Source organism: Melospiza georgiana, chromosome 3 (genome assembly GCF_028018845.1).
Source record: "Melospiza georgiana isolate bMelGeo1 chromosome 3, bMelGeo1.pri, whole genome shotgun sequence".
Classification (NCBI taxonomy): Eukaryota; Metazoa; Chordata; class Aves; order Passeriformes; family Passerellidae; genus Melospiza; species Melospiza georgiana.
Window position 1 is genome coordinate 62,838,111 of NC_080432.1, and position 12,791 is coordinate 62,850,901.

Sequence of the window (12,791 nt, forward strand, 5' to 3'; positions counted from 1 at the left end):
TTTCTTCAAAACTGTACCTCTGTCTGGAGAATTTAGTAATGTTGCAGATGAGGAGGAGAGCCGCTTGTTTATGACTGGATCAACATGTTTCGAAAGGTTCATTGTTGAAACAGACCGCCTGTCTCGATCTAAAACAAATGGAGATAATGCTAATTGACAGCCCACATGCAACAGTGCAAGTTCCTAGCTCACTACTGGGAGGAGGAAAACAGGACTAGGTCACTCCTGCTCTACCACAAGAACTTCCAAAATAGAATGGATTTCTCAGTAGACGTTGTACAGGTGACTCAAAGACTGGGCACAACACAATTTAAGCTTCAAATGTGTAAAATATTCTGTTCATTATCACTCCATGGGTTGCAATCTAAAGACTTTCAATATTGTCAGAAAATCTCTGCTCACAACTTAGAATAGAAAGATTCATGGAAGGACCAAGATGCTTGGAAACACCAAGCTATTCACTAAAACACCACCCTGCCATCTGAATAAAAGATGACAGGGCACTGTTACTAGGCAGATGGCCAATATTGTGGCAATGGCCTGCTGAAAGATTAAGGGAACATTAGTGTATAAAGGAAGTAAGAGTGAGCACAAAAGAAATTAAAAGATTTAGTTAAAAATCCCACAGTTATGTGTAAGTTCTAAACCACCTACCAGAATTATTTTCAGAGTGCTGAAAATCCAGCATAGCACACACCTTAGCAGATTTAAAAAATCAGCCTCTGTGGAAAGTACTTGTAATGCACCTACTTGGCATACATAACATGAAAAATTTATAATTTGATTTCAGTTTCTCTACGTTTTAAGAGTGGTATTCCATCATTTGCTCAAATGTTGCAGTCAGCATCTGCATCCTGCTGAGGGGGTGATGGCTACTTCAAGAACAGAGACTGCACACTCTTTGTGCCTACATCTGCCACGGAAAGTTTGCTGTGTCCCTTCTCTTCTCTCACTCAAAAAATGCCCCAAACAAAAAGAATTCCAAGCTCTGTGCTTCAACTACACATTCCCCGTTACAAACTTTCATCTGCAAATCTGAGATCCAAAAGATGCTGTGAGAATCAATTCTGCTTTCGCTTACGTTTTAGCATGTACTGCACCTCAGCACGACTCAGCAAAGCACTCAACCATGCTGAAATGCAATGAGGCTTGAGCATATGCCTAACTGCTCTGCTGATTCATAGTCTGTGTCTCCAAAAATGTGGCCCCACACTGCAAAGCAGATACAAACTCAGGACAATGACAGCATTAAGGATGCTGCTGCTGAAATATTATTTGCCACTGTTTATTTATGACTAGTGTATTAAGATTGTATTTACCTGTTCTGTCCCAATAGATTAAATTATATTCACTGTGTACAAAAGAATTCATAAAAATAGAGTCTATGAAAAATACCTTAATTCTCCCCATATCTATGAACTATATAGGATCCACTATAACTTGTTGGGCTGAAGAAAGATTCTCCCTACCCCATGTGATTATTTGCTAACTTTAACATTAGAATGACTTGGTGAGGGCATAGAACTGGCAGATTGGATACCGGTAGGGGAATAAAACTCAGAAATGGGTTATAAAAAGGAGAAAGCTAAACGTTATAACTAAGAAAAAGACCTCTGTAGGCTGTCAAGATGATCCCAAATTGATCTATGGGGTAAACTGGAGAATGCCCTGCGCAAGTCACTACTGGACACACTATGTTCAGGCTTCCTGAGAACAGGAATATTTGTGGGAACGGGAGGGGGATCTTGATCTCATGTATAATCTGCCACTGAGAAACTACACAGTGTATCAGTACAGCCATAAAGCTTCTACATTTGGCAGAAAGGATGTACTGCATAAACTGACTTTCTGAAGATGACAAATGACAATATTGAAAATCACCTCTGTTGTTAGGCATGACAACATTTCTCGTGTCAATGAACCTTATTTAAATGAATGACATTCAGCATAAGGATTTGCATACAAGTGTTGGCAGTACGAATCCTATAAATGTAGAATAGGCCAAATGCAATCCGTTGCCTTGAAAATTGCTGCTTTCTTTATCCAAAAAAACCAAAAAAGAAACAAACAAAAAAGGAATTAAAATACCCATGAGCAACGAAACAGCCAACGCAGCTGGTTATGTGTCTGTGTTCATGTGCAAAATTGTAAATCCTACGTGCCAAAAGGGTTTTAGAAAATAACAAAATATTCAAATTTGCTCTCCTTGAATTCCAGCAGATAGAACATTATGCTTCATTTCAGTGAATTGTGCCAAATCTTTAGAGTCAGCCAGCAGTAACTCTCCACCAGAAAAATAAATAATAATGAAAAATCTGGTACTAACAGTTCTAATCTATCAGCATGGTGTTAAGCATGCATTGCAACTACATGAGGGTGGTTTAGTTACTGATGATCTCACTTCCTGAGAACTAGCTACAGGTGAAGGAATAACAAACCACAGCATTATGTACCAGGTTTTCTAGCACCACCCAGAGATTTGAAGTGGTGCTCCAGGCCTGCTAAATCGAGAAAGGTGAATGATGATTCAAAATAATAACCTAGGGACAGAATGCAAGACAATGATTTTTCACAGAAAATAAAATAAAAATCAAATAAGTTATATAAAGTTAAGCAAAAAAGTAACCTTTTATGAAAAATAAATGTTTATTGAAATTATATATGGCAAAGATTTCAGAGCATTCTTTTCTCAACTTTTTTTTTTCCTCCCCTGATGAGAGGCTAGACACATAGAAATTAGCATAGGAAGAAAAGAACTTAAAGCATCACCTCCTGTTAAAAGAAGTAAAGGAAAAGTTCTCTTTTGGGAGACTTGATTCATATTGAACAGGGCATATACACATTAATCATTGGCAGATTAAGTTAGAGAAGATATTTGGGCGGAAGAGCATATAGCTGAAATTCACTTAATTTGCCAATCTTTAGGGGAAGAAAAGGGACTTCTATTTCCCCAAATTTCAGTACACAGCGCAGATCTCTTATTATAAAGAACACTTTAACTTCCTTGTGTCTACTTTAATCTCAGTATTTGGCCATTTCTACCAGACCTACTTTCAGAGGCACAAAGCTAGCATTTGCCACAGTAGCTCATATCACAAGATTGACACAGCACAAGCACACCCACATATACATACACACACGAACAACAGCAAAGCAGCAGGAGCGAGAAGCTGTAGCAAGGTAGTTACAGAGTAAGTCAACTCCCAAAACAAGCTGTAACTTTTGTTCAGATTTCTTTCTCCTTGTTACCTTTTTGCTACACAAGAATGTCACAAACATGTCACTGTTAGCAATAACAGGACCAAGAGAAAAGAATTCAAACTAACATACACTGAAACATCCTTCCTTTCAGAAGAAGAAATGTAAATTCCAGTTGACTGGTGGGGAAGGGAAACTGGCAAGCAAAGCAAGCCTCCCTCTTTACCTGTGTTATTAATGCGGTTGTGCAGTGCTCCTCCCCAGGACCACCTGTTCTGCCTTTGTTTTGGCTTCTGGCTTCTTTCAATTGTGCGACGTACAACAGCTTCATGTCGTTCCTTGAGTACAACAGGATAACACATTTGGATACTACTGGGTTCTTAACTTAATTTTCTTATCAAACCCTGCTACCCTCCACCACATGGACAATACCAAGTAGGCATCTTAGGTCTTTAAGCTTATGTGCTGCCTACTTAAGACACACAGACTAAAACAAAATTAAGCAGCAAGTAAGCCATAAATAAGTTAGAACATAAAACGAAATTTTGAAAAGGTAAGATCTGTTTAAGTGGCCCTGCCACGACACAAACACACCCTAGTGCTACTTCCCATGTACTAAATACCAGAAGAGTGGGACAGATAGGAAACACAACACCCACAAGGATGAGGTGGCTTTGATAGGATCACACTGCTCATACTTCCCAGTTTAACTGGGAGGCAAATCAACCAAGAGCATATTTCACTGCACACTCATTTCTGAAAAGGTTTTCTTAGGGCAACTTATATTTAACTACCCTTAAACTGAATGGCTAAGAATTAACGGATAACCATACAAACCTGACCCAAATTGTTTTTCTGCATGAGTTTGCACAGTGGCATACACAGTAATCCAGGCAGGCTCAACTTACTGCATTTGATTCACAACAGAAGCAGTACCTGTGGAAGTAAGGCTTAAAATCCTTCCACACACTATGTCATACTGACCATGGCTCATGTTGCATTGTCTACATCTGCTCTTAGAGAAAATGCTGATAGTACTGTATCTTAGGGCAAGAGAAGTTGAAAAGCTGTCTCATGACATTCGTTCTTACCTTCTCTTCTTCTAGTTTCTGCCTTCGCTTTTCCTCTACGGCAGCTCGCCTTCTCTCTTCCTTTAGTCTCTGCTCTTCTAGCTTCTTCCTGCGTTCCTCTAGGTGCTTCTCATAATGTTGCCGTGCTCTCTCTTCTCTTTCTAGCCAGACGGATTCTCTTGCAGCTGTGAGAAAATTGAGAAATAAAAGTATTAACTTGTTTTATGTAGTGAAGTCTTTAATACATTTCGAATAACCACGGTAAATGGAAAGCCTTTTCAACTCTCTTTCTTCAGAGATACATAATATCCTTATCTCTCTTCATGTATTAAAATGTACCCTGGCCACACACAGATTTTATCTAATCTCAATATACTTATTATGAATTACCAACAGTTATTTGAGCAGACAGTTTCTTCATGGAAGAAAGGATTTTTTGCCAGTTTAAAATGCCTAAATACTGAAGTCAGATGCATGTGAACAAACTTCTGTTACATAAACCATGCTAAATCTCTGTAATACTTTACTGAAAAAAGACAACAAAAAGAGAGGTGAAACTATCAGAACTTTCACCTTTATTGATCAATACAGATCTCTTATGATAGAAGTGGATGGAATAACAATTCTAGCACCTGGACCAACAAAAGGAAGGAAGTTACCCACCAAAGAAGTCCAAAGGTAAACATTAATCTGTCACATAATTCCACTTATACACAGCTTCAAACAACATGTTTCAGAAGAGCTAATCAAGACAAATCAAGAAGCCCTACACAGGACCAACTTTTTTCCTATCAGGATCTGAATTTTCATTAATTTTGTAGATGCAGGCTCAGACTGCAGTCCACATGAAACCACTGATGATACTCTGGATCTCTCTGCACTGGTGTCTTGAAAGCTTTGGGACCCAGAGTGGAACTAGAGTGTTCCCTTATGCAACACTGTATGTTTGCAGTCTAAGTCAGTGCTACCATCACACAGGAAATGCTCTAGACTCTTACAGAATCCTTTCACTACAGTGACACAAAAGTCAATTAAAAAAAACCAAAATCCAGCCAAAGCAAACCAACCTACCACAAAAAAAAAAAACCCCAAACCCAGTGCATACATCCTGTTACCTAGACTCTGAACACACTAAGTAACCCAAACAATGTAGTTGTTCAAAACTGGAACTCAATCAAACCCTTTTGTAGAAGATTTGGAAAATCCATTATCTTTGCAGGAGCTAAGAGCATCTAAGAAGCATATATCTTATGAAAACCCAGCTTGCTGTAGCATGTTAGCTTTTAATGAATAGTCACTTATGCACAGACTATTGATCATATCAAGACAAGTTGCTGCTCTGAGCCACAAGACTTCCATGGATCCTGTGATGAGCTGGCTCTTTTGTGCCTGGAATATGCTTACAATGCAACCCAGCACAAAAAAGCTCTTTGGTGGTCTACTGAAAATTAGTAAATTACACAAAGGAGGAAAAAACCCCAACAAAACCTCAACAGCTTTCTTAACTGATGTCACTGGAATATTAATTTGCCTATAAAAGACATGGAGATTATTTGTTCTTGCTTTTATTAATGTAAATGGCTAAACTTCCTTGAGACACTGTTCATGGTGATTTCCATAGGATTCAGTCTGTCATGTTGTTTAGAAAAAGCAATGAAAATAGGACATTTGAACTTTTAAGACTAAATTCAAGAAGAGAGGCTAAAAAGATATTTATGTGCATTCTTAGTTCTGGTACAACAATTGAATGCTGGACCTCTGGACAGAACACTTATCTTCATCTTTCTGCTTCTCTGAGAAGGGGTGATAAAAATCACACTATTGTGATACAGCAAGACAGCTCAGTAAGAGAAACAAGCATTAGTGAGGAATTAACCCAGGCAAATGGACATGTTTGACTGGAAGAACTTTTAACAAAAATAACAGATGTGATTCAATACATCTTTCTACCTCTAGGCTACAGGCAAGACAGCAGAAAATGTGCCCACCTGCTAACATGAGGAAGTTACTAATTTTATGCTTGGACCAAGTATTTAACAAGTACATGAAAGTATGATTTATGATATATCTGTTTGCTGAAATAAGTGTAATATCTATTTTCATTAATTTAACTTTTTCACAGATAGAGATATAATCTTGACTACTTTTAATTTTTTTCAATTTTCAATTCCTGCATTTTGTCTTATTAGAGAACCAAAGGAGAACATCTGCTTTGTTTACACTTCTTCCTGCATGCACTACTGACATTCTTCTATGAACTTAAGGGCTCAGTTGTGGTCACCTATAAGGTAGGAATATACAGGGACATAAGTTAGTGTTCTTAGATATATAAGGATAGCATCAGGAAAAATAAGAAGTTTAGAATATTTTTCTTTCATTCTTATGTCCCCATTTATGAATTTTCAGAAACATTTTCCTGCCACCCCAAACAGCTAAGAAAAAATTATCTTGTAGAGTAAAAAGTTTACTCTTTAGACCTCTGCTCTAATGTAAAAAATATTTAAAAAATATATTAAGCTCTATTCTGGATACACAGGCATGCTTCTAGAAGCACAGCATCAAATGCCTTGCTGAAAGAAAGAATCAGTAGATGAGCCTACAGGAAACTGATGATATCTCTAAAAGGTCTCATCAACCTGAAAGAGCAGCCAATTAGAGGATGTGGCAGGGAAGAATAAGAATACCAACTTCTATAATGGTGTCTCCAGAAACTGTGCCAAGAGCTCTGCCTGCTGCTAAGCCAACAAAGAACTCCACTGGGGGTATGGTCCAACAAAAAAGCATTTTCTCAGGCCTGAGCATTAACAGGTTCATGGTCCTTCTCTCCCTTGTAATATCTCGTATTGTATGACAATGTGCAAGATTCATTCAAGGAAAGTCTGGTCACCATTCAGAGAGCACCTGCATGCTGAAAGCTTAAATTCCATTGGAATAATTACATTAAAGCTGGAAAGTACAAACAAAAGTCACAGCCTGATCCATTTTCAATTCCATTCCTTAGTACAATCAATATATTTTAACCCAGTCATGTGATACAAGGACACAAAATTAGAGCATAAAAACAGGATTTAGAAATTGAGCCCTAGACATGCTGTTGAATACCTTCTGCTTGTATGCAAACCAGAATGCTGGGTTAGATTACAAAGCAACATAATTAAGGCTGTGTTTCTGACACTTCTGAAGTGAATAACAGCGAGAGAAAACAAGGTCAATCAAGAAAGAGACACTCTACTATCAAGAGACGCATAAGACTTGAAACCAATAAATTTTACACTGGAATTAACTAATGTAATGTGGACGATGCTAGCTAGAAACCTTGCATATTTCTTTCTTGGAAATAAATTTGCAGTTTATTTCCCCAGCCACACATACTAGAACTATTCTTTGCAGGGGTTTTAGGCAGTGAGGGAAGGAGGAGCATGCACTAAGTGTCAAAGCCTTTATTTTCTGTTTATCTCTGTGAAGCAAAGAATGTGCCCCCAGATTCTCTTTTTCTTTTGGTTTACTGCCTATACAAAGGCAGATCAGTCTATCACCACGCTTTCTCAGTCTGCCTTTTGAATCCACCTCAGATGGACAGCTCACCTGAGCTGTCTTTGCTAGTCTTTGTCATGCTTTCCACCCTTTATCTTTTCTAACTTTACAGCACTGACCTCAGCAAGAGCTTTCTCCTCTGACTGCTTTTTCACCTTTGCTCTCTGCCAGTTCTGCACTGAGGCTGTGATTGCCTCCTTGCTGCATTAGCAGTAAAATGGATCAGTGATGCTTTAACCATACCTAAAAATGGGGACATTACACAGAAGGGGCTGACTGAACAAATTAGAAGGTGAACTTCAGAGCTGTAATTAAAGGTGAAGTTAATGTGAGATTCTCTAAGCCAACCTTTCCCCAGTAACCACAGTCCAAGGGACATTTATCACATAAGTTTTTAAACCAGTCTTCCTTAAAAATTGTTCTCTTGTCTTATAAACTCTTTCAACATTCAAATTCTCCAAGGAGATCCCAAAATTATTCATATGCTAGAGTCAATGATTCCCAGTTTCTGTGGGGCTTCTTTCTGTTGGATAAAGTTCTGCCCCCAAGTGCCAGGGAAGAAAACAGGCCAGAAGGAATTTACTCACAGAAAAAAAAATTGTAATTTTTATTAATGTTATTTTTATCCCAGTGATCACTTTCTGTGATGTTTAAAATACTACTTTAGTGCTTATGCATTGTAAGTATTAAGAATTTAATGAATTTAGCCAACTTGAAACTCAGACATATTCTAAGAGCTAAGATTAATCACTCTTTATTTAAGGAAGTGTGCTAAGTCAAAAAGCAGTATTACCATCTTTTGTTCCCAACACCAGAAACTAAATTAACCACGTGTCCTTGTGGATTAATCAGGATCATAATTCTGATTAAAAAAAGATCAGACTTCAAGCAGGATTAGTGTAGATAAAACATGCACAGAAGTGAGACTCATAAAAGTGAGACTCAGTTTTCTCAAGAATCAGGGACCAAGATATTGCTAAGTAATAACAAGAAAATTCTTCCTCTTTGCCAGGCCACCACCTAAGTTTACCTGAATGAAATCCATTTTAACACCCCAGTTATTTTCCCTGTTGAAAAATACGTTTTGATTTTTCTTTCCAGTTAGGGAGGACCAGGTCTGTGCTCTGGAACCAGAGACTAACTGGCATGGAACAACTTTCATCTCTGTTACTAAACTTCTATCCTCCAAAATGGTGACAGCACTTAATGTGCACATGCAGAAAAGCCCATGGACCTTCCCAGACAATTCCCAAACCTTGTCTGGGAATCAGCAAGCAGACAGCTAGCTGGCTGGAGCCAACACCCTGCCAGGATCCATCATGACAGCTTTATAGTAAGAACAATTAGGTTTTAGCATCAGGAAATGCTCTTCAACACTGTTAATTTGGCAGTACAGATACAATCAGTACAGCAGATAAGGGTAAAACCCATATGATGAAAAAGCAGCAATTTTCAGTAATGTTTTCCAGTTTGAGCAAGCCATCTACCATGGCTGCCTTCATAAAAAGTCAGTTCCAACATGTTTGTCTCAACATTCAGGGCCAGAATACATCTTAGTGCCAAGCTGGAGCCAGAGTGTGATAGCTCCCTTTGCTCTGGCCTCCAGGAACAGAGCCATTTGACCTACCACTGCCTCTCTTGGGATTTCCATTTTGCACAATTCAGGAGGGTTAGTCTCACATAGAGAGATGTGATATCTTTATTTTAAAGGGCAGGTGTTAACTTTTATGCACAGGTGCTATGGGAAAGAGCACTAGTGGAAAAAGCACAAAAATTAAAACATGGTTACTAAAGCGCAAGTGACAACTCTGGAAGCATTACTTAGAAAATCAATATCACCCTAATCCTTTAAGGCCTGAATGTGATATCAGCAAAACACACAATACCAAATGGTCAGGAGATTAAAAAGATTGAAGTAGAAAATCCTCCATGAAATTGTTACAACTTTAGTCATGCAAAAGGAACTGCAAAGAAAAAAGTCAAAGAATTAATATTTTAGAAGTGTTGGGATGGCATTTCAAAAGCAATGCCTTTCCTACAGTGAAGAAACTAAAACAATCACTTTTCGATGGTGTGATTTGCTGATTGTGTCCCTGTGTATCTTCTAGGTTACCTGAAGAAAAGTCAAAAAACCCCCATGAATATACTAAAGGTGAAAGGGGCATTTTTTGTAGAAGCTTCTTTAATCTTTTCCATTAGGTGGCTCAACATGATCCTCAAGAAACAGCAGGTACCGACAGTCCCAACACATTTATGTGCTACACATATATATATATATATATATTCAGACAAAAATGATAGCATTTCCTATTCTCTAAGCACTCATTAAAAACAATACTTAGAAACCCAAGTGTGCTAAGTAGTCTAAGACTGCTAAAATACTATTTCCAGGTGCAAGGAAATCCTCAGGAGTTCAGAGCACATGCCAATCCACCACAGGAAAGCCAAATCTATTACAGCACAGTGGAACTTGAAAAACATAGAATTTGAGAGTAAAAAAGGGGAAATAAAAATGGTCTTAAATCAACTCTTCAATAACAGAATATTACCTAATAAATAAATTTAATCCTTATTCAAGTGGTACTCCACATGTTCTTAACAGAAGCGTCAACAACTTAATTTTCCTGACCCCCAGGAGTTCAAGTTGCTGAAAGTACAAAACAAAATTACTACCAGCTCTACACCTAGAGAGTTGAACCCTGTCCTTTCCTTTTTTTAAAACAAAGAATAATTTTATTTGAGGTAGGACTGAAATTCTCAACTTCTGTATAAAAAGAAGTCTTTGCTAAACCTGACAGATCCCTTGAATCAAAAGGAAAGGAATTAAGTTTAAATCCAACCTAATTCTATTGAAAAAAAATTAAAATTCCTTCCTTCAGTTGCTTTACTGTTGCATGGCTGATGTCCCAGTATTAACAAAATCCAACTCTAATTTTTAGCAAGACACATTTATGTAACAATATTATACAACTTAATGTTTAAGAGAGACAGCTTAGGAATTTCTTTGCTGCGGTTCACATGACATGAGTGACTGATTATCTAGGATCTGCACTAAATGCACTAAAAAAAAAAAAAAAGAAAAAGTTACATGCTGTTGTAAAAATCATTGCTCTGCTGTACTGGAACACAAATCTCAAGAGACAGCTTGAGATATATATACACTAAATCATAGCAGACAAATATACAGATGAAAGTACAATGCAACTTTCAATTTTCTTGTTAGTTCAAAATAATTCTCCAAGCAACAACACGCAATACAGTTATCTATCACAGGGACATGCAAAACTCTCCCATGTGGAAATGAAGGATTCCACATCAACTTACAAAAACTTCTGATGTTGCTTTGATGTTGCTTTTAAAACACATCACACAAAATAGCACATTTATCAACAGAAGTCATGTCCTTCTGGTAATAAATAGTCACTTATCAATAGCTATAAAAATCAGAGTTAAATTCAAAGAAAGTATCTTTCTCTTGCATTTGACTCAAGCATTATTATACAATGATAAAGCCTGAGAAAAAAAGAAATTCAAGACATGGAACAATCATATGTGAATAATTAATTAAAATGAGCCAGTAACATCCATTTGCTCTGAAACCTGAAGAAACTAAGCCTACACATACCATCAACCTCAACTCGAGGAGCAGCTTTTCAGGGATTATCAAATATCCTGTCATGTTACCCCTTGAGCAAGCCAAAACTAAAGCTTTCCCTTTCCCCTCCAAAACAATCCTAGTGATTCATGCATGGCTACTGCAATGTTATAAGGTGCTGTAAACAAGGGAGAATATAAATGCTATCAAGACCTAGGTGACAATTAATGATGGCTCTTCAGGTTAGAAGAAGCAGCATAATTCTGGCTGGAGTTACAATATAGTTCAATAAACTTTCAGAATTGGAAATGGGAAATAAAGAACTTCTGTTTCTCAAGCCCTTAGAACAATTCAGCATTGAAATAAATCAGAGTAAACACATAAAAAAGAGGAAATACTTGTATTTCCCAACATCCCAATTACCACAGAACCTTGTGGCAGCCAAACATTTACACATTTTTCAGAAAGCCGCCAGTCTGGCTTCACATAATTCTCAATTCTCTCACCATCATACTCAGTACACTGTCCATCTGTAGTCACTTGTTAGGCAGCCTTCACTATTCACTCAAACTACGTTATACTTATGCAGGCCTAGCTGACATAACATATTGAGCACACCTATTTGATTACCACTAACGGTTTGACCTGAAAAACGTACCCTAAGTATACATTAAAAAATTCAAAGCATACATTGGCAACATATTCTTCAATTCTATTTTATGATATTCAGCATTTCAATCTTAATTGATAAAATATCCCAAAACCTCAAAATTCCATTTACATCAGCTAAGTTCCCTTGCATGATTTCAGAATTAACACCTACTTTTCATTCACATTCATAGAACAGGTGAGAGATACAGTACTGATGAACTAAAAGATTTGCTTTAAAGATATGGTAAAGTATCTGAGATGATACTATTGCAAATCTAGCACTATCCTTTTGCTGACTGGCCCTAAAAGTAAGCTGGCAATAATGCTGCATGCAGATGATAGTCCAGCAAAAACAAACAAAAAACCAACCAACCAAACACACACAAGAGGGGGCCTTACCTAGCTGTTTTTCTCTCTCTTCTCTCCGTTCTCTGGCAAGCCGTTGCCTGTCATCAACCCTTAGTACTGTTGGGTGATCTACAAATGGAGAAAGAGGAGTATTAGGCACACAGCATAAAATCAAATACTACCAAACCCAAACTTAAAGGACAATGGCTGTTTAACAACCCTAATTATTCTGTCAAAATAATGTTTTGAGAAATCCATCTTACTTTAAAAAAACCCATAAAACTGATAATTAGAATGCATTCCTATTTTTTAATAAATAAAATACTTCTAAAGAATATACTAACATGTGACTGCAAATACCCAGCAAGACTACTGCTTGTGAAAAACTAAGGAAG

General features: G+C 37.4%; 1 protein-coding gene across 6 annotated transcripts in view; it reads right to left on the minus strand.

The window, feature by feature from the left end:
- MAP7 (microtubule associated protein 7) overlaps positions 1–12,791 on the minus strand; it is a 109,583-nt gene that overhangs the window by 30,663 nt on the left and 66,129 nt on the right. For 4 of the 6 annotated variants that reach the window (XM_058021478.1, XM_058021477.1, XM_058021476.1 and 1 more), the window contains exons 3-6: positions 12,448–12,525; positions 4,290–4,453; positions 3,425–3,536; positions 18–128 (exon numbers count right to left, since the gene is read on the minus strand). In XM_058021478.1, the coding sequence (XP_057877461.1) occupies positions 18–128; positions 3,425–3,536; positions 4,290–4,453; positions 12,448–12,525 (465 nt within the window). The remainder of the gene's footprint in view (positions 1–17; positions 129–3,424; positions 3,537–4,289; positions 4,454–12,447; positions 12,526–12,791) is intronic. The other 2 variants (XM_058021480.1, XM_058021479.1) reach the window with 1 other exon arrangement.